The sequence below is a fragment of the Choloepus didactylus genome, chromosome 8, assembly GCF_015220235.1.
Source record: "Choloepus didactylus isolate mChoDid1 chromosome 8, mChoDid1.pri, whole genome shotgun sequence".
NCBI classification, from domain to species: domain Eukaryota; kingdom Metazoa; phylum Chordata; class Mammalia; order Pilosa; family Megalonychidae; genus Choloepus; species Choloepus didactylus.
The window spans coordinates 54594374-54620579 of record NC_051314.1 but is presented as its reverse complement, the minus strand read 5'-3'; the positions used below and the strand labels follow the sequence as shown (position 1 = coordinate 54620579).

At 35.8% G+C, this 26206-nt stretch overlaps 1 protein-coding gene across 11 annotated transcripts in view; it reads right to left on the bottom strand.

Annotated features, from left to right (window-relative positions):
- OSBPL8 (oxysterol binding protein like 8) overlaps window positions 1-26206 on the bottom strand; it is a 251023-nt gene that overhangs the window by 25891 nt on the left and 198926 nt on the right. For all 11 annotated transcript variants that reach the window (XM_037847119.1, XM_037847121.1, XM_037847120.1 and 8 more), the window contains 8 exons: window positions 18182-18385; window positions 17383-17467; window positions 15761-15932; window positions 11959-12196; window positions 11149-11333; window positions 8093-8174; window positions 7711-7809; window positions 5820-5916 (listed from right to left, as the gene is read on the bottom strand). In XM_037847119.1, the coding sequence (XP_037703047.1) occupies window positions 5820-5916; window positions 7711-7809; window positions 8093-8174; window positions 11149-11333; window positions 11959-12196; window positions 15761-15932; window positions 17383-17467; window positions 18182-18385 (1162 nt within the window). The remainder of the gene's footprint in view (window positions 1-5819; window positions 5917-7710; window positions 7810-8092; window positions 8175-11148; window positions 11334-11958; window positions 12197-15760; window positions 15933-17382; window positions 17468-18181; window positions 18386-26206) is intronic.

Genomic DNA, 26206 nt, shown 5'->3' with positions numbered 1-26206 from the left:
GTTTTTTAATTGAATTATTTAGGGCATTGACACTGATGTAATTATGATATGGTTGGGTTTTGTTCTACTATTTTAGTATGTGGTTTCTATTTGTCCTGTCTGATTTTTGTTCCTTAAGCAGGTTTCCTGCTCCTTTTCAAAGTTATTGGAATGTATTTTTAGATTTTTTTTTTATAATACAATGATTCTATTAGTTACAGTCTCTAGTTTATGCTGATTGCATCCCTCCCCCATTGCCTCCCCATTTTTAAAACCTTGCAAGGTTGACATTTGCTTGTTCTCCCTCATAAAAGAACATATTTGTATATTTTATCACAATTGTTGAATACTCTAGATTTCACCAAGTTACACAGTCCCAGTCGTTATCTTTCCTCCTTTCTTCTGGTGTCTCACATGCTCCCCACCTTCCTCTCTCAACCGTATTCATAGTTACCTTTGTTCCGTGTACTTACATTGTTGTGCTGCCATCTCCCAAAATTGAGTTCCAAACCAAGCACTCCTGTCTTCTATCACCCTGTAGTGCTCCCTGTAGTATTTCCTGTAGGGCAGGTGTCTTGTTCACAAAGTCTCTGATTGTCTGTTTGTCAGAAAATATTTTGAGCTCTCCCTCATATTTGAAGGACAGCTTTGCTGGATACAGGATTCTTGGTTGGCGGTTTTTCTCTTTCAGTATCTTAAATATATCACACCACTTCCTTCTTTCCTCCATGGTTTCTGCTGAGAGATCTGCACATAGTCTTATTAAGCTTCCTTTGTATGTGATGGATAGCTTTTCTCTTGCTGCTTTCAGGATTCTCTCTTTGTCTTTGACATTTGATAATCTGATTATTAAGTGTCTTGGCGTAGGCCTATTCATATCTCTTCTGTTTGGAGTACGCTGCGCTTCTTGGATCTGTAATTTTATGTCTTTCATAAGAGATGGGAAATTTTCATTAATTATTTCCTCTATTATTGCTTCTGCCACCTTTCCCTTCTCTTCTCCTTCTGGGACACCAATGATACGTACATTATTGTACTTTGTTTCATCCTTGAGTTCCCGGAGACGTTGCCCATATTTTTTCATTCTTTTCTCCATCTGCTCCTTTGCGTGTAGGCTTTCAGGTGTTTTGTTCTCCAGTTCCTGAGTGTTTCCTTCTGCCTCTTGAGATCTGCTGTTGTATGTTTCCATTGTGTCTTTCATCTCTTGTGTTGTGCCTTTCATTTCCATAGATTCTACTAGTTGTTTTTTTGAACTTTTGATTTCTGCCATATACATGCCCAGTGCTTCCTTTACAGCCTCTATCTCTTTTGCAATATCTTCTCTAAACTTTTTGAATTGATTTAGCATTAGTTTAAATTCCTGTATCTCAGTTGAAGTGTACATTTGTTCCTTTGACTGGGCCATAACTTTGTTTTTCTTAGTGTAGGTTGTAATTTTCTGTTGTCTAGGCATGGTTTCCTTGGTTATCCAAATCAGGTTTTCCCAGACCAGAACAGGCTTGGGTCCCAGAGGGAAGAAATATTCAGTATCTGGTTTCCCTGAGGCTGTGTCTTAGAAAATTGCTCCACCCTTTGATGCCTCAGGTCACTGTGCTTTTCTGCCCAGCAGGTGATGCCTGTTAGCCTATAATTCTTGACTGGTGTGAGGAGGTATGGTCGTGTTCCTCCCTCCAGGCACTGGGGTCTGGTTCTGAATGGAAAGGGCCCCACCCCTTTCCTCCTAGAGAAGACAGACCCCTCAGGTGGAGGTCATTAGCATTTCAATGGTCTCCCTCTCTGCTTGTGCTGTCTCCACCCTTCCCCAAGTCACAGCCCTGGAAACTGAAAATGACTGGGGCTTTCTCCACTGAGCCGAAAAAGAAACAGATAGTCCCCTTCACACCCAGTCCAAGGCAACCTTCCGGCTCTCCCAGGTCAGTCGTCACCCAAAGCCTCTGTCTGTTTTTTGGGGATGCGTACCTGTAGTGAGCAGTTCACACTCGCTACTTAAAACCCCAGTTGGAGCTCAGCTGAGCTACATTCGCTTGCTGGGAGAGAGCTTCTCTCTGGCACCACGAGGCTTTGCAGCTCGGGCTATGGGGGAGGGGGTCTCACGACTTGGTTCCGCAGGTTTTACTAAAGATTTTATGCTGTGTTCTCGGGCATTCCTCCCAATTCAGGTTGGTGTATGATGAGTGGATGGTCTCATTTGTTCCCCCGCAGTTATTCTGGATTATTTACTAGTTGTTTCTGTTTTTTTGTAGTTGTTCCAGGGGGACTACTTAGCTTCCATTCCTCTCTATGCCACCATCTTGCCCGAGTGTAGTCTAGATTATGTTTTAATTTTCCTATTGGCTTTATACTTCTTGACATTATTTTTTTGTGTGTATATGTATGTGTGTGGTTGCTCTAGGGTAGGGCTTCTCAAAAGTGGCACTATTGATATTTTGAGAGTCTTTGCTGTGGGGGATGTCCTGTGCACTGTAGGATGTTTGCTAGTACCCTGAACTCTACTTACCGGACTCCCCCAATTGTGAAAACCAAAAATTTCATCATTCATTGCCAAATGTCTCCTTGGGAACAAAATCCTTCCCAGTTGAGGACCACCACTCTAGGGATTACAAATATTCTTAAATTTTCACAGTGCACTTACAGTTAATTCTCTACCACTTCCTATAAAATGTAGAAATCTTGTAATCTTTCATCATCATTCTTGAAGAATATTTTCACTGGTTCTACTTCCAGCATTGGAGAGGCTGCGGTTGGTCTCAGCTGATTTTTTTTTCCCTGGGTCTTTGTAAGCTGGGGAGCTTTGCATTGTAATTTAGGCATTATAAATGTTAAATTGTGGAGATTCTGGATTCCATTATTGTATTTCCTCCACTGAAAATTGCTCTTTTGTTTTAGCAGACAATTATTTGATTGGACTCAAATTACAAACTATTTTTTTGGGTGGCATCTCTGTTTGGTGTTGCACTACTGTCTGGGATTAAGTCAGAGATGTGGGCAGACAGAACCTGAAATCCCCTCTTGAGCTTCTTGCCCTTCTGGGGTTCCTGATCTCTCTCCAGTGACCAAGTTACCCCAAATTTAGTCTTTTGGTTACCCTAAACTAGAAAGTCTGCAGTGTTTCCACTGGTGTACCATGCTAATTGCAGCTGGCCCCAGGCTAAAAGCCATATGTCTCAGTTTCCAGCTGCCAAAGCTAATACCACACAATGGGTTGGTTTAAACAATGGGAATTTATTGGCTCATATTTTGAGGTTAGAAGAAGTCTGTATCAAGGCATCATTAAGGCGATACTTTCTTCCCAAAGATAGGCATTCTACAGCTGGCTTCTGGTGATCCTTGGTCCTTGGCTCCTTTGCCACATGACAATGTACATGGTGGCCTCTCCTGACCTCTCCCTTCTCTTTTGGGTTCCAACGATTTTCAGTTTCAGGCTGTTCCCTCTGGCGTGTATCCTCGCTCTCTCTTTTTCTCTCTCTCAGACCTTCCCTATAAGGCCTTTAGTAATAGGATTAAGACTCATTCTGACTCAACTGTGCCATACTTGAACTGAAATAACCTCATCAAAAGGTTCTATTTACAAGAGTTGACACCCTCTGAGAATAAACTAAGTTTAAGATCATGTTTTTCTGGGGCACATGGGTCCAAAACACACCATGAAAATGGGAACTTACTCTGTACAATTCCTCTCCTATGAGTATAGACTTCCCCCCAAAAGTGTCTGAAATTTTCTTATCAGTGCCTTCAGGTACTGTTTTTTGTATAATGTCCAGATGTCCAGAGAGAAGGATTAGTCTACTGTGATCTTAGCCATTATTATCCCTATTCATTTTCCTATGTTTAAAAAATTTTTAATTGTGGAAAAAAATGTATATAACAAAAATCATTTTAACCGTCTAAGTGAATAGTTCTTTGACATTAAGTGCATTGACAACCCTGTATAGGTTTCACCACTATTTCCAGACTATTTTAATCATTCCAGACCCAAACACATACTTTAGCAATAAATTTCCCCCTACATCCCTGGTAAACACTATTCTTTCTGTCTCTATGAATATGCTCATTCTAAGTATTCCATACATAAGAAAACATACAGAATTTACCCATTTGTATCTGGCTTATTTCACTCAACATGTTGTCTTCAAAGTTCATCCATGTTGTAGCATGTACCAGCACCTCACTTCTGTTTTATGGCTGTATATTATTCCATTGTATGGATATACCACATTTTGTTTATCCATTCATCCACTGATGGACACTTGGAATGCTTCCACCTTTTGGCCATTGTGAAAAGTTGCTGTGATGAAAACTGTCATACAAATATCTGAGTCTCTGCTTTCAATTCTTTGGGGTATATATATACCTAGGAGCGGAATTGCCAGGTAATACGGTAATTCCGTGTTTTACTTTCTGAGGAACCACCAAACTGTTTTTGACAGCAGGTGCACCATTTTACATTCCCACTAACAATGTACAAGGGTTCCTATGTTTCCACAGACTTGCCAACAATTGTTATTTTCAGATTTTTAAATAATGGTTGTTCTAGTGGGTGTGAAGTGGTATCTCATTGTAGTTTCAATTTTAATTTAATGGCTAATGGTGTTGAGCATCTTTTCATATACTTATTGGCCATCTGAATATCTTCTTTGGAGAAATATCTATTCAAATCCTTGGCCCATTTTTAAATTGTGTTGTCTTTTTATTGTTGAGTTGTAGAGTTTTTTTATATATTGTACTGAAGTCTTCACTATTATTATAGAACTATCTATTTCCCCTTTCAGTTCTGTAAATCATTTCATGCATTCTGGGGGTTCTTTTGTGAGGTGCATCTACATTTATAATAATTTCATCTTCTTGCTGGATTGAATCTTTTATCAATACATAATATTCTACATCTCTTGTAATCTTTTTGACTAAAAGTCCATTTTGCCTATGTTTATTGTCCATTTGACAATAAAACAGCCACTCTGATTCTCTTTTGATTACTATTTGTATGGAATATCTTTTTCCACCTTTTTACTTTCAACCTCTTTGTGTCTTTGAACATAAGTGAGCTTCTTGTACACAGCATATGGTCTGTCGTTCCTCTCCACCTCAGGTAATGAGACCTTGAATTTCTGTTTATATATTTTATTTTTCTTGTTTTACTATAATTGAATTTTTCCAGTTAAGGTTTATAATATTTTAGTTTAAATTTAATTCTTCGAGTTTTCTTCACTTAAAAATCAATAAAAAAAAATAAAAGCATATATTTTTGATGAGTGTATGGCTTTGGCTACAGCTTGTTTGAATTGTAACTGTTTTTGAATTAAGGTTTCCTATTGCAACCATATTTGTCTCTTTTTTCTTGTACTTACAAAAGTTTTTATTGGTACATTATTTGGCCCAATGTTAAATATCATCGACTGATCACGGAGAGGATCCTAATTGCACTTATATTCTTTTTCTCTCCGTTCAAAGACTATAACAGAAAGATTAATGATCCATCCCTTGGGTACTCTGAGGCAGAACATAAAACTTGGTAGGGCTAAAGGAAAAAGAAAGTCAATATATGCTACAAGGGTGTTGGTGGGTAATTATCATTATGTCTTTTGATAGGTGATATTTGTGGATGAATTTCTAATTCCACAACTGTTGGAATCTTCTAGCTAATTCAAGCCTTCAGCAAGTGAACAGAAACATGAGTGACTTAGAAATGAGTCCAAAGTTATAAAAAGCCCAGTAAATATGGTACTTAAAATGACATAAAAATTTCCTGCTGAAAACAACCTAAATCACTGTCTAAATAAAAACTCACCAGAAAATACTGCCTCCCAGAAATGAATGTGGGTTGGAGAAGGGGGGAAACTCACCATAGAACTTAGACTTAGCCAGGATACTACCACTAAGGCAAAATCCATCCTTTCGATTACTAACATAAAAAGCAGATATTGGTGGATGATGGGATACCTATTGAACACAGGAAAAATATATAAAATATAAAATAAGCATATTATTGTGTGATTATAAAAAGTTTAAGTCTAAAAAACATATTCTAATAATGAGTAAAAAGAAATATTTAGTAAGTAATAACATTAACTATTGTTTTAAATATTAAATATTGATGGTTGTAATAACCAGCTTTCAAGATGTCCTCTAAGGTCCTCTGCTATTTACACTGTTGTCCCCTCTTACACTGTACCAAGAATGGCTTGTGTGAAAGTGATGGCATGTCACTTCTGAGGTTCGGTCATCACAGATACTGTAGCTTCCATTTTGGTGTTTCTCTCTTAGATCATTAGTTCTGGGAACTAACTCGATGGAGAGATCCACGTGGTGAGGAACTGAGTGCTCTTGACAACAGCCATGTGACTGCTGTCACATGTTGAAGTGAATATTCCAGCCCAGTCAGGGTTTCAGATAATTGTTCAACTGGCTGACATCTTGAGTGTAACCTCATGAAAGACCCTGAGTGAGAACCCCCCAGCTAAGCAGCAACCAATTCCGGAAACTCACTGTACAAGATAATAAATGTTTGTTGTTTTAAACCATTAACTTTTGGCGGCAATTCGATACAAAGCAACGGATAACTAATACTATGGTTATTCTTCATACGGATTACTGAATAGGCTGCAGGAAACTATAAAAAAGCTTGAATAATATGTTATTTTAATAACCCAGTATTTCTAATATATTTATACTTCATATTTTCTAAAATGGAGACAAAGCTAAAATCAATAAACTCTTATCAAGTTTCCTAATTTTGCGAAGAATTATAGTAAACTAAAAGACAAGGCAGTATAAACATTAATTTTTTAAAAATTAATATGGATTAGTGGGTTCAACCTGTGATGTGTGAAAATCTCTTCAGAAAAGGAAACGATTTTCAATGACACATCATCCTTACACTCAAGGTAAGAATTATTACAATATTAAGGGGGCCATTGTTATTGAGAGAGAATATCATATTCTTCAGGTATGTGTAGGCAGGGGATAAGTTTGATAATCATGAATAAAGATGTACATAGTTTAAAAACAAATATTTTCTGACTGCTTACCAAATGTACAACAAAAAAGAGAGGTGTTGGAGGAGGGGGGTAGAATATGCCTTCAAGGAGCTAACAATTCACTTAGGGAAATAAATTAAAAGTTAAACAACACAAGTGGTAAAATAACAGCTTAATGAATAATCACAAAAAACAATACAGAAGTTTGAGAAGGGAGAGATCAATGGTAGCTGTAGTCATCTGGACCATGAAGGATGAGCAAATCAGTTCATTTGATGAATCTTAGCTTAAATTTAAAAATGAGGAGCCAAGAACATGCAAGATCAGGTTACTGGATTGTGAATGCACAGGTTTGATAATTGTGTAGGGCTCAGAAAGGCATGTAATTTGAGATAAATCTGGAAAGATATGGAGGACCTTGAATGCCAAATAAGTGGTCTAAATTTGATTTCAGAACCAGGAAACTCCTGAAGAATTTTGAATATGATCGCAAAGGTGTTTTAGAAGTATGAGTTTGGCCAAAAAAAGGGGAGGGTGGTAGTAAGCTTTATTTTATGTCAAGAGATTCCATGACTAAAATAGCAATACTTATGAATACAGTATTTAGTAGTATTCAATAATAAAAGGTTAAATGCTAAACAAATAGTCACTAATAAAAAGGGTTAATCATCAGGGAGATTACTGAGCTGATATATTCTAAAAAAAGATTCCAATAATTTCTGGATTAGTTTTCTTCTGTAATATGCATTTATAATACCTGTTCAGCAATATAAAAAGTTTTGCTGTTTGTTCTAGGATGGATCCATAAACAACGGAAAGTCTCACCAAGTATAGGATTATATGGTTTCTTCAGTCCCTAGTAAAAAAAAAAATAAAAGTTTCAAATTACAAATATGGAAGATTCAAAATAATTTAAAACAGTCAAAATGAGTTTAACTGTGTCATGTGGGAACTTTCCTTTACATGAAATAAAATTGAATGATTTCAAATATAACATAGATCTAAAATGATCAAGTAGTTTGCAATTTTGCTAACTCCAAAAGGTCCGCCAATAATAGAATTATTAATTAATAATCCAAAAGTAACATTAAAAAAAAGGAACTCATACAAGGCTGAAGAAAGTAAAATATAAATATTACCTTTGGCTTTTTATAGAATCCTGACAAATACCATTTCACTACTTTCTTCAAACGGAAATAAGGATTTTCTTCAAGAGCAGCCCTAAAAAACAAAAGGGTAAGCACACAAAAATTGAAGAATATATCATAAATTCTCCTTCTTATTTATCAAGCCAATAACTGAGTATGTTTGGAAAGCATAATTCATATTTAAAATAGATAGCAAAAACAACTATATAAATGAATATCTAAGAATCATTTTTCATAATCTAGTTCCTTTATTCCCCATTTTCATCTTCTTTGACACACCACCGAGGTCTTTGCTGAGGCAGTTTTTGGAAACTGCAAACCAAGGTTTCTCAACTGGGGTTCTACATAATCTTAGGTAATGCTAACTAGGCATTCCATGAAAAATTGTGATTGAAAAAAACACACACTTTTGAAATTCATGCACTGTGTGATGTCTAGTACTTGCAGTGATGGACAGTGGCCATGCAACCCTGTTAACAATTTCATAAAAGGTCTTTAGTCCCGTGTGTCAATGAAGGACCATGTTTGCTTGGTTAAGTCCATTCTCAGTTTTGATACTGGTTAGAGGAGGCTGATGATATGATAATCGGTGTTATATTGTATGGAGAGGAGGAGAATAGGCTCTTGCCAGCCTCAACCTTCCAAATTACCACCCTTACCAAGTATAGGATTGTATGGTTTCTCAGTCCCTAGTGAAAAACAGAGAAGTTTCAAATTACAAACATGGAAGATTTAAAAAAATTTAAATCAATTGAAAATGGTTTAGTCTATTTTTAGCCCTCAACCTTCCCTTTATGTGCTGCCAACTGATTTTCCAGAGTGAACAAACTCTACCAGTATGACAGATAACTGGAGCATAAGTCTTACTGTAAAGAATATTTAGAAGCCATGACCCAGCTGTCCTTTGCCATTTTACTGTTGTAAATGTTGCAAAACATTGATTCTGTGTTAGAAGTGAGTTCTACTGAGAAGTTTTCATATTGTTTTGCAATTTAGTTATTTATTATGTCCTTTTTACATATAAAAAGGCACTTGTGTTTCACAAGCATGTCTGACAGTCCAACATGGTGATTTGTAAAGAAAAGGTGTGAGACGGAAGAGGGTTGGTTTAAGCCTACTGACAACTGTGACAATATGAGGTATGTCAACTTTCCAAACCTGAAAGGCTGCACTTTTCTGGAGTAACAACCATCTTTTATTTTCATCCTCTCTTGGTTTAAATTCTCTTCCTATGTAATTTTATTTTAAATTTTACATATACATAGTTCAAAACTCAAAGAAATATAAAAAAGCATACATTGTCTTGCTAGTACCCCACCTCACCACACTGTTCCTACTTAACTCGTACAGGCAACCTTTTTTGGCTACTACTGCTTCTTTTTTCAAACAGTTTTCTTTAAGCATAAACAAACAAATATAAATATGTAGTCTTCTTTTCCTCCCTTCTAAAAAAAGTAGCATACTTTACACACTGTTCAGTACCTTGCCTTTTTAACACACAAACATACCCATAAACATAATCCTGGAGGTCCCTCCATATCAGTTTATAGGGTTCTTCCTTATGTGTGGATATATCGTATTTTATTTAGTCCATTACAGATGGACACTTGAATTATATCTGATCTTTTAACTATTAAGAATCATGCTACAATCTTGTATGTATGCCATTTTGTACAAGTATAGTTATATCTGTAGGAAATGATTCCCAGAAGTGGGATTACTGAATTAAAGTATGAAAGCATCTATAATTTTGATAAATACTGCTAGATCCCCTTCAAAAGCATTGTGCTATTTTGTATCTCCTGTCAGCAGTATACGGGTGTGCCTATTGCCCCACACAGCCTTGGCAACAGTTAAGTGTTGCCAAGAAAGCATAACCTCTCAATTTGAGAAAACAGACATCTCTCAAGAAAATCTTAGTGTGATTCACAGGAACCTACCACATATTCTAGATAGATGAAAGAAAGAACAACTGTAAGAAAATCAAAGGCAGAGCTGGGGTGTAAAAGCTTTTGCACTATTTGTCAATATGATGAAAGAATAACTGTATCTTACTTCAGTTTGAATCTGCATTTTTCTTATTTTTATTGTGGCGTTTACATTTAAGGGCTGTTTCTATTTATTTCTGAACTGTCTGGTCATTTCCTCCATTCATTTTTCATCTCAATTTCTAGTAACTCTTATTATTTTAGAGATTAACACTTTTCTTATGATATAATTTGAAAAACTTTCCCCCAGTTTACCAATTATCTTTAGACTCAGCTTATGATTTTTTTTCAATGGAAACTGAATACAGTTTCTGAATACAGAAATTGATGCAGATTCTAAAAATCAGGTCACAATGTCAACCAGAACTTAATATCTTAGGAAACAGTACACTGAAACACCACTGCAACTGGAAAGAGGGTATCAGATGAGACTTGGACAAGTGAGTACAAAGTTGCTAACTTTTTCTAGTTTACCAAGAAGCTGTTGGGAAAGAGGTGGACAGCGTCTCCTCCCCCTCCTTTATGCCTGCATTCTTCAGAATTACAGCTGAGAACAGCTGGCAGGAAGAAAACTGAAGATGAGAGTGGGGATTTATACCAACAGCCAAAACCCAGAGAGCTATTCTGATTGTAGTAAGCTGCACATGCATCACAAGCATGCCCAGTCGATAAGTATAAACAGAAGCACAAGACCCAGGATGGAACTTGAATGTGGGAGAACAATAAGGTCAATCACCTCTCAGGGGAGCCTGTGAAAACAGTGTTGTTGAGTGAGGGGTAGAGTTCCCATCTTCAACAAGTTTGTGATCTCTCAATTCAATTTCATAAATGGAAACATTATAACAAAGTATTAATTATACTTAATCGTATTCTAATTAAAGTTTTAATTATTCTAATTAAATTATTCTTACTAATGTCAACTAAAGAAGTGGTGAAGAAGAGGAAGTGATGTTTCTTTGGAGTGTGATTTTGGCAAGGCATAACTACTGAAAATGGCCCTGCAGAGAACCTCTAAAATCATGAAGCATCTTCTGTTTTAAGAAATAAGAGTCTACTTACTCAGACAGGAAATCTGCATGATAGTAGTAATCTGAAAGTTTATCCAGGAAAGAACGAGGTTCCAATATGAATGTAGGCAGAACCACCCTGGACAGGTCCATGCCAGGACGGACTTGTTTCAGCAGTGTCCAGATAAGACTTTTGTTTTCTTCAGACACAGTTTCTGTTTGAGAAGCCTCACCTGCCTTTAGCAATTAACAAAAAATGCTGAAGTACTATATTTATTTCAGACAAAAAAACACATAGGCAAGACAGTTAATGTTAAAATACGTATTCTCCACAAGACTATTTCAAGTATTCTTAAAACATGGGATACCTATTAACTAATAAATAAAGTCTATAGCTTGAAATTTTAGGTAAAAGGGTAGTTGCAAGAGACATCAAAATAAATGATACAAATGACCCATTACAAAAAAAACATTATACCCTATTATTTTATACTAAATGCTATGGGCTAGCAACGAGAAAAAGCAATAACAAGAAAGCAAAAAACCAGAAAGCTATAAACTCATGTTGCCTTGCTATTTACTTTGCACCCAGCAATGACATCAAGAGGTATTCTATTTCAAAAGCAAACGTGAAGAAAATGTAAACTCTAAATTTAATAGAATACATTGATATGCATGTGTATATGTGCTTTGTTGTTTAAAATCTTAATATATTTCAAATGTATGTAACTTTTAAAAGAAAATATGTATCAAATATTCTCCTTCAAAAAATAAGCCATAAGTCAAACACATAATATCTTCAATTTCATCTGAAATTCCCAAGAATTGGAAATCAAAATCTCTGAAAATAATAGATTGTTACCTCTCCAAGTTCTTCATGGCTCTGTTCAGTGTAGGTAGTCTCCTTTAAAGGCTCAATAGGCTCAGGTTCAATATATGAATCATCCTGCCTTTCTGACGTATCTGTGTCACTTTCTTCACTTTTCCCCATCACCTCATTGTCAGACTCATCATGCTCCTGATCATTTTCTTTATCAGATTTATCAGAATACATATCTTGGTCCTTAAAATGCTGTCGTTCAATTTCACTATCATTTAGCCTTAAGGAAAAGCATTAATTAGGAGGATGTACAAAGAAGGTTAAATAAGAATGATAGGTAACATTTATTGGGAACTTGCTATATGCCAGACACTGTTCTAAGTGTTTTATACAGTTTTAACTCATTTAATCTTCAAAATAGGTAGGTAATATTACCTATCAAAAGATAGGTAACATTATTATTCTCATTTTACATATCAGTAAACAAAGGCAAAAAGTAATTAAATACAAACTTGGGGAAAAAACGATGACACTCTTTCTTCTCTATCACCGGGGTTATGATCTTCCAAGAGCAAGATTTTAGACTACCTCTTGCTAAACTTTTAATTTAGCTTCACAAACATCATTTTTTGAATCGTCCTCACTGTCACTTCTGGTCTGAATAAATACTTGAAGCCAAGATGACCAGATTCTCAAGAGAACACACACTAATTATGACTTTCCACTTGCAGATGTCTCCAAAATTGCCCAAAATAAGTCCAAGAATAAGAAGGGAAATATAAAAGGCAAGGAATTCTAGCATATATATTAATTCAATTTTATTTAATACTTGACTGATAGGCTTACTCTTGGGGGAAAAATCCAGGGAGATTTGGAAATGGAAATTTCAGCTTAAAGAAATAGCCTAAAATTGATAAGTTCTGCAATACCCACTCATATTATTACTTAAAGTGATTAATTTGTACAAAAGGTGAGCAATTTTTTAAAAACCCACTTCCAGAACAGAATATTTTTTAGAAATGTATCTGCAGGTTTCATTTAGCATGAAAATCTTACAGGGATGAACTCTAAAGTACTTTACAACTGAATAAAAGGTGCTATTATATAATTGGTATTTTAGCAATGCTGAGATAGAGCAGAGAAGAGGTCCTATTTGGTTCATTTTTTTAGTCTCTATTTTTCCAAAATCTTCATTTGTTTGGGTTTCAACCATGGAATTTCTAACAGAAATTCATGTTTTATAGTACTGTTTTATTTCTCTCTCTTCACAATCACGTATCTTTAAAAAGTAGTCTAAAATTGCTATCTATGCTTCCTTACCATCTATTCTTTCCTTAACCTCTTACCATCGGGCTTTTACTCTCCCCAATCCACTAAACCTGTTCCCTTAAAAGGTCACCAATGATGGCTTAGTTGCTAAATCCAAAGGCCTTGTCTAATCTTCACCTTCTGTGACTTCTCTGCACCATTGGACTTTGATGACAATTACTTTCCTTGAAATTGTCTCAGTGCTTGGGTTCTGTGTTACTATAGTTCTACTCTTTGAGTTCTCTGATCCCTCTTACGTCCTCTCATCCTTTAGATATTTTTATTTCCTTTGACCCTCTTTTCTCTGTCCTTTCTTTCTTTTGGCAAACTATCCAATTTCAAGGCTTCACCATCATTCCTATTTGATGATTTCTAAGCTCATGCATTTAGCAGTACACTTCAGACCCATGTTTTGAAATGCTTGGCTAGCACCTTCACCTATATATTCTGGGACCACCTCATCTTCAACATGTCCAGCATTCAATAAATCATCATCTAATCTCACAAACACACCTTTGTTCTATGTTACCATCACCATTCAGGGTTAAAATTTGGGAATCTTCTTTAACTTCACCCACTGTTACTTACATCTATGTAGACTGTTAAGTCTCTGAAGAGCAGAGCCTGCTTTTCTCTCTCTCTTCCCCATTTCTATATCAGATCCTAACTCATTTTCCTTCACCTAGCTGAATGAACATGTTGATACTTTTATAAAATCTCTCGTATCAATCCCCTCCTCTCATTTCCGACAGTCACTACCCCAGTCTGACTCTCACTAGTAGTCACTCAAGACTATCACAACAGCCTCCTATTGGGTCTCTTTATTTTTCAAATAATGTTATACATTAATCTTCTTCATATCACTTTCCACTGCCCATAGAATAAAATCCAAATTCTCTAGCATGGCATTAATTTTCCCAAATTTTCCATCATTATTCTCTACAACTTGCCCTTCCTCCACCCTTGTTTTCTTATGTTTGACTCTTAAGTCAAATTGAACTATTCATTAATCTCTATATCCACCTTCATGTTCTCATGTTTTCCCCAACTTCTGTGGCATTTTTTTTTTTTTTTTGCCTGTAATATCCTCTTCTTTTCAAATATTAAAAACAAAACAAAACAAAATGAAAAACAAATATAAACAAACAAACCACCCCACAAGGGTCAGGTCAAATGTTAACCTTCACACTAAGCCTTCCCTGATTCTATAGACAGGCATTATGTTTTCCTCCTCTAAATTCTCCTAATTCTATACTTATCCTGAAGCATTTGGCTGCTTATGCCATTCTAATTTCCCCACTATTTACATTTGCCTAGCATTTTACAGGTTTCAAACAAAACAAAAACTTCTCCAAGATCACATAGCTAAAACATGGTGGTACAAGATTGAAATTTAGGATCATACATAATTCATCTCCCTATTTAAAATGTATCTGGAATAGCACCTTATACAGAAAAGAGACTTAAAACAATTTTTAATGAATAAACTTGTGAAGCAGATGCATTTTAAAAAATCCCCAAATAAGAGAATTTAAATGGACTATTTACAGTTAAGAGCTTCAATGAGTAATCCAAGGGAAAAATCTTGGAAAGAAGTCCCAACAAATATCCATTCTATATAAATTACCCTGTTACCCTTTCCCTCAATCCCATTTCATTCAGTCTCTAGGTACTTGGGATTAAGGCAAATCTCCAGATTGTAGATCTGCAAAGAAAGTATACAAAGAGTCAGGAAATGGAGATTTTTAAAAAGAGAGAATTAAAAAAATAAAAAATAATCGAGTGGAGGATGGAAGAAAACTTTATCTCAGGTTAGATGAAGAAGAGGAGAGTAGCCATGTAGCTTTGAGAATAACCAATGCTGATGGGAATAAGCAGCTGCAGAGCAGAATTTAGGGCTGGGGGAGGGGAGGAAAAGAGAAAGCCTAATGTTCTTCTTTCAAAAGAACAAAAGAAATTTGAAACTCAACAAAGTCTTTGCACTACTGCCCAGTTTTCCAGGAGAAATATTTTTTTTAGTATCAATTACAATGGAGATAAAACCGAATAGGATACACAATTCGAACTCTAAACATTTTAACTATAATAGAAGAACTCTACAATTTTTTAAAAGTACTACAGAATAGTAATTGAAGGAGAGATTATATCTCATTGTTATGAGATAGAAAAGGCTTCACATATGATGTAATATTTAAAATTGATCTTGAAGAATACATAGGATTATGAGAGGAGAAAAGGGCAAGGAGGAATAGAAATCATTCTAAATGGAAGGAAGACAATGTAGAAAGACATGGTAGATAGTAGACATGGGTGTATTTGGGAAAGAACAAGCATATTGCTGGAATCAAGGAAAAACATTTCTACACCTGACCACAGCAACTAAATAAATTTTAAATCAGGCCCTAGGCCGTATCATGGGAAGAAGATAGGCAGATTTCAAAATTATATACACTACTGAATTCTAGGCCTGCCAACTAATTTAATGAACAACATAATCTCTAAAATAATTGCCAGATTAGTGGCAATATCTACTTACTGGAAATTGTCACCACTGTGGAGATTGTTAGCACGTAATAAGCCATACAAAGTCACATGTGTGCTCTCTGATGAAATGCTCGGGTCATGTTCTTTACCTTCCCTGATCATTGTACGTTTAAGAAGACTAGAACATTTCAAAGCCAACTCCAAAGCATCCATCCAGCACCTGCCTAGAAGAACACAGATTTATCAACAGTATAATTTAAGAAACTATAAAAACTTGCATCCATCTTAATTTAGCACTGTCAGCTTTAAATATAATATTCATTTCTTTAAGACACATGCACTAAAAAAGTTAATATGAACATAAATATCTTTATTTAAAACTATAATGTCACCTACATTAGATGTTTATTTTAAAACCTCATGTAGAAATAGTGTTTAGACACTTAGGAAAAACTCTTTCTTGGAATGATTAACAGGTATAGGAAGTAGCCAAAGAGCTCATTTTCTCCTATAGTATAATAGCTTTAAGATAAGTTTGCTAGGATTTCTTAATGCAGTCTTTCCATTTTAAAAATGACTATTAGATACTAAGCATCTAGAAAGCACTGATAAATGAGCAGCATATAGGATGCATCAGAAAGTACACCTAACTTAAAATAAATATATTTTACTTTTAAAGCCTTAGAACATTAACATGTGGCATAATTCAAAGGTACAAAAAAAGGTACATGAGATATACTGATGGGAGGAGTATGTTTCTACTATAAACAAACTATGAAATAATATTTCATTGTTGATAGGAGCTCTATCCCCAGGTTTAGTATCCATTTTATTTATATATATAAAAAATTTTAAAATCAGGGAAATGCTTGTTCAATTATTCTCATTAACTGCCATATTAGTTAACAGAAGCATTAATAACTTCATTTTTAAGTTAAAAATTAAAACTGCATTAGCAGAAAAAAAAATCAGTTGCTCTTAAAATTCATATATATTTACTTCAAAATTTGATGGGAATATCAGTCAAGTAAAATATTTTCATACCAAAAGCTTGTGCTTGCAATAATTTAGCTTTAAAAAGAGTCATCTGGAAAAGTAAACTTTAGAAAGTTACAAGATTCCCCAGGCTAAACTAATCTAAACTATGAAACATAACATTGAGGAAAAAATCAATTATTAAATATTTAGGTTCTGAGGTTATCATGTTTTCATATAAATTGGTTTTGCTTTTCCCATACTTGCCTCAGGAATTAAGTTACTGAGTACGGAATAAAAAGTCTGTACTTGAATGTCTTCCTATGTAAAAAACAAAAAAAAAACCCAGGGTATATGTGTCTCCTAAATGTTAATATATAAATTATAAATAATATTAAATGTATACCTAAAATAATAAAACAATGGATTACCACAGAAAACACTAAGTCAAAAAGCTGTTAATATGTCAATGGAGGACAGAGAAGAAAACTCCAAGCTGCTAATGCCCCATCACTCAATTATGCTTCTTTTCTATCATACTTCTGTTTGCCTACCAAGTTAATGATACATTTAATGTTCTAAGCAGTTTATAATTAGAATGTTTCTGCTGCAAATGCCATACTAAAGACAGGCTGCCTGAAGGATAAAATAAACCCTTAAAAATGAGGACCAAAATCCAATCAATCAAAAACTGTTTACCATCTGACTCTGAAGTAGCTCGGATGATCAAGTAACTGCTAGGTAAGGGCTGAGTTATGGATCCAACTGCTTCACCTTTCGGACCCTTAATGACAAAAAAGAAGTAAAATAAATGGTATACAGTATTATGAGACATCAACTTTACATTATTATTATTCACAATAATCTAAGATGATTATGATTATAATTTAAAAACAAACAAGTTAATAAAAATTAAAGAGGGTTTCAGCATAATTTTATCCTTCTTGAGAAAGCAAGTGTTAAGTATTACAGAGAGTTTTCTCTTCCAACAAATATACCTCCTTAACAGGAGTAATTAGGACTGCTTCTGCTTACAATGCTTCATAGCACAAATTTACATCACTACAGGAAAGACCCCTAAAATAAATGGCAGTTTCTATTCTAGGGGATCTTACAATTTTGATAAAGAGAAAGCATTCAAAGTAAACTTAACATAATGTTACAAAGCAAAGTTAGTATTACAAATTTGAAACAACATAGTACATACTGAATCCCCAAGGACAAAAGAGAAAAATAAGATGCAATATAAATTTGGGAAACATTTCCTGGAGAAATTTTTTAAGTCAGACCTTCAAGGAAAACAAAGTCTTTTGGTGGACTTTGGTGGACTTGCATTATAGTTAGAGACAGAAACAGCAATAATGTTCTTGAAAAGAGAAGCAAATTTAGAAGTCCTGGCAGAGGGCAGCAACCATCAGAAGAACTGATTGATTTTATTTCAGTCTTACTAATAGATTGTCATCCTTACCTGTTGCCCATAGAAAAAGTGCTTACTTACCTTCACTGCCCAAATAGACTGCTCCAAAGGATGGAACAATTTGAAACAAAAGCCATCCTTTTTTGACGGACGCTCAATGATTTCACAGGCATTCAGTAGGACTGTTCCTACCCACTGACCATTTTTTTGGGTTTTATAGATCAGTAGCACCCCAGGTTTCAACACACACCACAACTTGGTCCAGCTCTTTAGAGTACCACGAATCTACAGAAAATAAGTTTATTCAAGAAATAAACACCTGTTTTTCTCTTTTTGTTCCATGACATATAAACCAAATAATGGCAAATATTTTATTTAAAATTTCCATAAAATGTACCATTTAGATTCAATAGACATATTTAAAATAGCTATTAAATGGCAAGCACTGCAAGAGATGATCATGACATGGCTCCTGCCCCTGAGGAACTTAAATTCTAGTGGGAGATTGGCCAACAGTTTCAAAATAATGTAATAAGTAGAACAGTTTTCCCAATCTCCCTGACCACTTTAGTGCATTAAAATATACTCTCCTAGTACCAAGATTTAATTCTTCATAGCATTTATCAAAGCTGTAATATTATTTGTGTGAGTATATGATTATCCTACTTTTTAATTTTTTTAATTTCAAATTTTTTTTCCCCTACCTTTGCATCAACAGTGCTGAAAACAGTGCTTGGCACACAGCAGGCATTCCCTAAATAATTGGTGAATGTTAGGAAGAGGGGAGAAGCTCCTGCTACCTAACCCCTAACATTACCTTCTTAGTAATTACAAACAGTGTCATATAAATTTCTTGGGGGAAGTTTTAAAATAAAAATTACACGAATCTCTCTTTCCTCTCATGAAATATTCATAATTCTAGGGTTAAATACTATGTCAATAATTGGTTTAAAGTTAGTGTTTCCATCAATTTCTACTTCTGTAATCCATTAAAATTGTTTCCATACAAGTCACTGAATCTACAATGCTGAAAAAGGAAGTTAATATAATATTTAGATTAAAAAGTAAGAATTATTCTTTTATTTACTGTAAAACATTTGTTCTCTCTTAAATGAATTATGAAATAAATATAGGGTCCTCTTACCTCAAAAGCAGCCCTACCATAGTAACGTTATAGAAAAATTTTAAAAGGAGGAGTTTGCAGCCAAGAATGAAGAGAAGAGAAAATGTTTAAGAAAAGTATGTGTGTATATAAGAGAAGGAAAGACAAGAGAAGTGAAAAGGAAGAGAGTTACCTTATTTGAGATAATGCTCCAGATCTGGGACAGAACATGGAAAATGAATTATCAGAATGAGAGTAAGGTTTAGAAAGTTAGCTAGGGGATGTGTCAGAGACTTATGGAGGGATAGTTGGGGAAATTCAATGTTAAAAGACAATGGTAGGTTTAGTTCTGAAAACTCAAGTGAGATCTGGAACTAACAGACTTCTAAGTAGAGCCAAAGTAAGTAAGTCAGTAGGTGTTTTTAGCACAAGACTGAAGAAGTCTCTAAGATTTCTTGAATGGCCAAGGAAACTATCCCCAGAGTTCCTTATAAGTGACAGGACTCCAATGCGGGCTTTATCATATAATGGGAAAAATGATAAGCCCTCAGGGCTGGGCTAATCATAGCTGAGGTCAGGTACTAAAGCTTTCTGGGAGTTAGGGTCTTACAAGATCACTTTTAAAGTCAGCATTCTAAGCCTGAAAGATTCCTATCAGCCACCTTTCAAATAAGAATGAGAGAATAAAGTGATTGGGATGAGAGAAAAAGAAATAAAAATAAGTGGAGGTAAGTTTTAGTTACTCCTCCAGGAAAGTAGGTAAAAAGCCAGGAACTGCGTGGACTGGACACCACAGAGCAATCTGACTTTGGGCATACTTCATACAACACTCATGAAAACGTGGAACTGCTGAGATCAGCGAAATCTGTAAGTTTTTGCGGCCAGGGGACCCGCGCCCCTCCCTGCCAGGCTCAGTCCCGGGGGAGGAGGGGCTGTCAGCTCCGGGAAGGAGAAGGGAGAACTGCAGTGGCTGCTCTTAGCGAAAACTCATTCTACTGATTCAAACTCCAACCATAGATAGACTGAGACCAGACACCAGAGACTCTGAGAGCAGCCAGCCCAGCAGAGAGGAGACAGGCATAGAAAAAAAACAACACGAAAAACTCCAAAATAAAAGCAGAGGATTTTTGGAGTTCTGGTGAACACAGAAAGGGGAAGGGAGGAGCTCAGGCTTTGAGGCGCATATGCAAATCCCGAAGCAAAGCTGATCTCTCTGCCCTGTGCACCTTTCCTTAATGGCCCTGGTTGCTTTGTCTATTAGCATTTCAATAACCCATTAGATCTCTGAGGAGGGCCGTTTTTTTTTTTTTTGTTTTTTTTTTTTTAAATCCTTTTTGCTTTTTCTAGACCTGCCCTACTGGAGATACTAAAGGGAGCCCTACAGACAGAGAAACAAAGACAGGACAGAGAGACTTGGAGAAAGGTTCAGTACTAAAGAGATTCGGTATGGGTACAATAAAGGATATTAATAGAGAGAGGGAAAAATATGGCAAACATAATCCAAAGGATAAGATGGCCGATTCAAGAAATGCCTTCACGGTTTTAACGTTGAATGTAAATGGATTAAACTCCCCAATTAAAAGATATAGATTCGCAGAATGGATCAAAAAAAATGAACCATCAATATGTTGCATACAAGAGACTCATCTTAGACACAGGGACACAAAGAAACTGAAAGTGAAAGGATGGAAAAAAATATTTCATGCAAGCTACAGCCAAAAGAAAGCAGGTGTAGCAATATTAATCTCAGATAAAATAGACTTCAAATGCAGGGATGTTTTGAGAGACAAAGAAGGCCACTACATACTAATAAAAGGGGCAATTCAGCAAGAAGAATTAACAATCGTAAATGTCTATGCACCCAATCAAGGTGCCACAAAATACATGAGAGAAACACTGGCAAAACTAAAGGAAGCAATTGATGTTTCCACAATAATTGTGGGAGACTTCAACACATCACTCTCTCCTATAGATAGATCAACCAGACAGAAGACCAATAAGGAAATTGAAAACCTAAACAATCTGATAAATGAATTAGATTTAACAGACATCTACAGGACATTACATCCCAAATCACCAGGATACACATACTTTTCTAGTGCTCACGGAACTTTCTCCAGAATAGATCATATGCTGGGACATAAAACAAGCCTCAATAAATTTAAAAAGATTGAAATTATTCAAAGCACATTCTCTGACCACAATGGAATACAATTAGAAGTCAATAACCATCAGAGACTTAGAAAATTCACAAATACCTGGAGGTTAAACAACACACTCCTAAACAATCAGTGGGTTAAAGAAGAAATAGCAAGAAAAATTGCTAAATATATAGAGACGAATGAAAATGAGAACACAACATACCAAAACCTATGGGATGCAGCAAAAGCAGTGCTAAGGGGGAAATTTATAGCACTAAACGCATATATTAAAGAGGAAGAAAGAGCCAAAATCAAAGAACTAATGGATCAACTGAAGAAGCTAGAAAATGAACAACAAACCAATCCTAAACCACGTACAAGAAAAGAAATAACAAGGATTAAAGCAGAAATAAATGACATAGAGAACAAAAAAACAATAGAGAGGATAAATATCACCAAAAGTTGGTTCTTTGAGAAGATCAACAAGATTGACAAGCCCCTAGCTAGACTGACAAAATCAAAAACAGAGAAGACCCATATAAACAAAATAATGAATGAAAAAGGTGACATAACTGCAGATCCTGAAGAAATTAAAAAAATTATAAGAGGATATTATGAACAACTGTATGGCAACAAACTGGATAATGTAGAAGAAATGGACAATTTCCTGGAAACATATGAACAACCTAGACTGACCAGAGAAGAAATAGAAGACCTCAACCAACCCATCACAAGGAAAGAGATCCAATCAGTCATCAAAAATCTTCCCACAAATAAATGCCCAGGGCCAGATGGCTTCACAGGGGAATTCTACCAAACTTTCCAGAAAGAACTGACACCAATCTTACTCAAACTCTTTCAAAACATTGAAAAAAATGGAACACTACCTAACTCATTTTATGAAGCTAACATCAATCTAATACCAAAACCAGGCAAAGATGCTACAAAAAAGGAAAACTACCGGCCAATCTCCCTAATGAATATAGATGCAAAAATCCTCAACAAAATACTTGCAAATCGAATCCAAAGACACATTAAAAAAATCATACACCATGACCAAGTGGGGTTCATTCCAGGCATGCAAGGATGGTTCAACATAAGAAAAACAATCAATGTATTACAACACATTAAAAACTCGAAAGGGAAAAATCAATCGATCATCTCAATAGATGCTGAAAAAGCATTTGACAAAATCCAACATCCCTTTTTGATAAAAACACTTCAAAAGGTAGGAATTGAAGGAAACTTCCTCAACATGATAAAGAGCATATATGAAAAACCCACAGCCAGCATAGTACTCAATGGTGAGAGACTGAAAGCCTTCCCTCTAAGATCAGGAACAAGACAAGGATGCCCGCTGTCACCACTGTTATTCAACATTGTGCTGGAAGTGCTAGCCAGGGCAATCCGGCAAGACAAAGAAATAAAAGGCATCCAAATTGGAAAAGAAGAAGTAAAACTGTCATTGTTTGCAGATGATATGATCTTATATCTAGAAAACCCTGAGAAATCAACGATACACCTACTAGAGCTAATAAACAAATTTAGCAAAGTAGCGGGATACAAGATTAATGCACATAAGTCAGTAATGTTTCTATATGCTAGAAATGAACAAACTGAAGAGACACTCAAGAAAAAGATACCATTTTCAATAGCAACTAAAAAAATCAAGTACCTAGGAATAAATTTAACCAAAGATGTAAAAGACCTATACAAAGAAAACTACATAACTCTACTAAAAGAAATAGAAGGGGACCTTAAAAGATGGAAAAATATTCCATGTTCATGGATAGGAAGGCTAAATGTCATTAAGATGTCAATTCTACCCAAACTCATCTACAGATTCAATGCAATCCCAATCAAAATTCCAACAACCTACTTTGCAGACTTGGAAAAGCTAGTTATCAAATTTATTTGGAAAGGGAAGATGCCTCGAATTGCTAAAGACACTCTAAAAAAGAAAAACGAAGTGGGAGGACTTACACTCCCTGACTTTGAAGCTTATTATAAAGCCACAGTTGCCAAAACAGCATGGTACTGGCACAAAGATAGACATATAGATCAATGGAATCGAATTGAGAATTCGGAGATAGACCCTCAGATCTATGGCCGACTGATCTTTGATAAGGCCCCCAAAGTCACCGAACTAAGCCATAATGGTCTTTTCAACAAATGGGGCTGGGAGAGTTGGATATCCATATCCAAAAGAATGAAAGAAGACCCCTACCTCACCCCCTACACAAAAATTAACTCAAAATGGACCAAAGATCTCAATATAAAAGAAAGTACCATTAAACTCCTAGAAGATAATGTAGGAAAACATCTTCAAGACCTTGTATTAGGAGGCCACTTCCTAGACTTTACACCCAAAGCACAAGCAACAAAAGAGAAAATAGATAAATGGGAACTCCTCAAGCTTAGAAGTTTCTGCACCTCAAAGGAATTTCTCAAAAAGGTAAAGAGGCAGCCAACTCAATGGGAAAAAATTTTTGGAAACCATGTATCTGACAAAAGACTGATATCTTGCATATACAAAGAAATCCTACAACTCAATGACAATAGTACAGACAGCCCAATTATAAAATGGGCAAAAGATATGAAAAGACAGTTCTCTGAAGAGGAAATACAAATGGCCAAGAAACACATGAAAAAATGTTCAGCTTCACTAGCTATTAGAGAGATGCAAATTAAGACCACAATGAGATACCATCTAACACCGGTTAGAATGGCTGCCATTAAACAAACAGGAAACTACAAATGCTGGAGGGGATGTGGAGAAATTGGAACTCTTATTCATTGTTGGTGGGACTGTATAATGGTTCAGCCACTCTGGAAGTCAGTCTGGCAGTTTCTTAGAAAACTAGATATAGAGCTACCATTTGATCCAGCGATTGCACTTCTCGGTATATACCCGGAAGATCGGAAAGCAGTGACACGAACAGATATCTGCACGCCAATGTTCATAGCAGCATTATTCACAATTGCCAAGAGATGGAAACAACCCAAATGTCCTTCAACAGATGAGTGGATAAATAAAATGTGGTATATACACACGATGGAATACTACGCGGCAGTAAGAAGGAACGATGTGGTGAAACATATGACAACATGGATGAACCTTGAAGACGTAATGCTGAGCGAAATAAGCCAGGCACAAAAAGAGAAATATTATATGCTACCACTAATGTGAACTTTGAAAAATGTAAAACAAATGGTTTATAATGTAGAATGTAGGGGAACTAGCAGTAGAGAGCAATTAAGGAAGGGGGAACAATAATCCAAGAAGAACAGATAAGCTATTTAATGTTCTGGGGATGCCCAGAAATGACTATGGTCTGTTAATTTCTGATGGATGTAGTAGGAACAAGTTCACTGAAATGTTGCTATATTATGTAACTTTCTTGGGGTAAAGTAGGAACATGTTGGAAGTTAAGCAGTTATCTTAGGTTAGTTGTCTTTTTCTTACTCCCTTGTTATGGTCTCTTTGAAATGTTCTTTTATTGTATGTTTGTTTTCTTTTTAACTTTTTTTTTCATACAGTTGATTTAAAAAAGACGGGAAAGTTAAAAAAAAAAAAGAAAAAAGAAAAAAGACAAACAAGGAAAAAAAAAAAAAAAGATGTAGTGCCCACTTGAGGAGCCTGTGGAGAATGCAGGGGTATTCGCCTACCCCACCTCCATGGTTGCTAACATGACCACAGACATAGGGGACTGGTGGTTTGATGGGTTGAGCCCTCTACCATAAGTTTTACCCTTGGGAAGACGGTTGCTGCAAAGGAGAGGCTAGGCCTCCCTATATTTGTGCCTAAGAGTCTCCTCCTGAATGCCTCTTTGTTGCTCAGATGTGGCCCTCTCTCTCTGGCTAAGCCAACTTGAAAGGTGAAATCACTGCCCTCCCCCCTACGTGGGATCAGACACCCAGGGAAGTGAATCTCCCTGGCAACGTGGAATATGACTCCCGGGGAGGAATGTAGACCCGGCATCGTGGGATGGAGAACATCTTCTTGACCAAAAGGGGGATGTGAAAGGAAATGAAATAAGCTTCAGTGGCAGAGAGATTCCAAAACCAGCCGAGAGATCACTCTGGTGGGCACTCTTACGCACACTTTAGACAACCTTTTTTAGGTTCTAAAGAATTGGGGTAGCTGGTGGTGGATACCTGAAACTATTAAACTACAACCCAGAACCCATGAATCTCGAAGACAGTTGTATAAAAATGTAGCTTATGAGGGGTGACAGTGGGATTGGGAATGCCATAAGGACCAAACTCCACTTTGTCTAGTTTATGGATGGATGTGTAGAAAAGTAGGGGAAGGAAACAAACAGACAAAGGTACCCAGTGTTCTTTTTTACTTCAATTGCTCTTTTTCACTCTAATTATTATTCTTGTTATTTTTGTGTGTGTGCTAATGAAGGTGTCAGGGATTGATTTAGGTGATGAATGTACAACTATGTAATGGTACTGTAAACAATCGAAAGTACGATTTGTTTTGTATGACTGCGTGGTATGTGAATATATCTCAATAAAATGATGATAAAAAAAAAAAATGTTCAAAAATAGATTGGGGTGATGAAGGCACAACTATATGATAGTAATGCGTACAGTTGATTGTACACCATGGATGACTATGGTTTGTGAATATATCTCAATAAAACTGAATTAAAAAACAAACAAACAAACAAACAAAACCAAGCAGTTCAAGAAAGAGCCGCAGCCAAGAGGATTCTAAGAGACAGGACAACTACATGTAATACGGTGACCTGGATGAGATCCTGGAACTGAAGAAGGGCATCGGGTAAAAACTAAGGAAATTCGAATAAATTGTGGGCTTTAATGAAAAAAAAAAAAAAAAAAAAAAAAAAA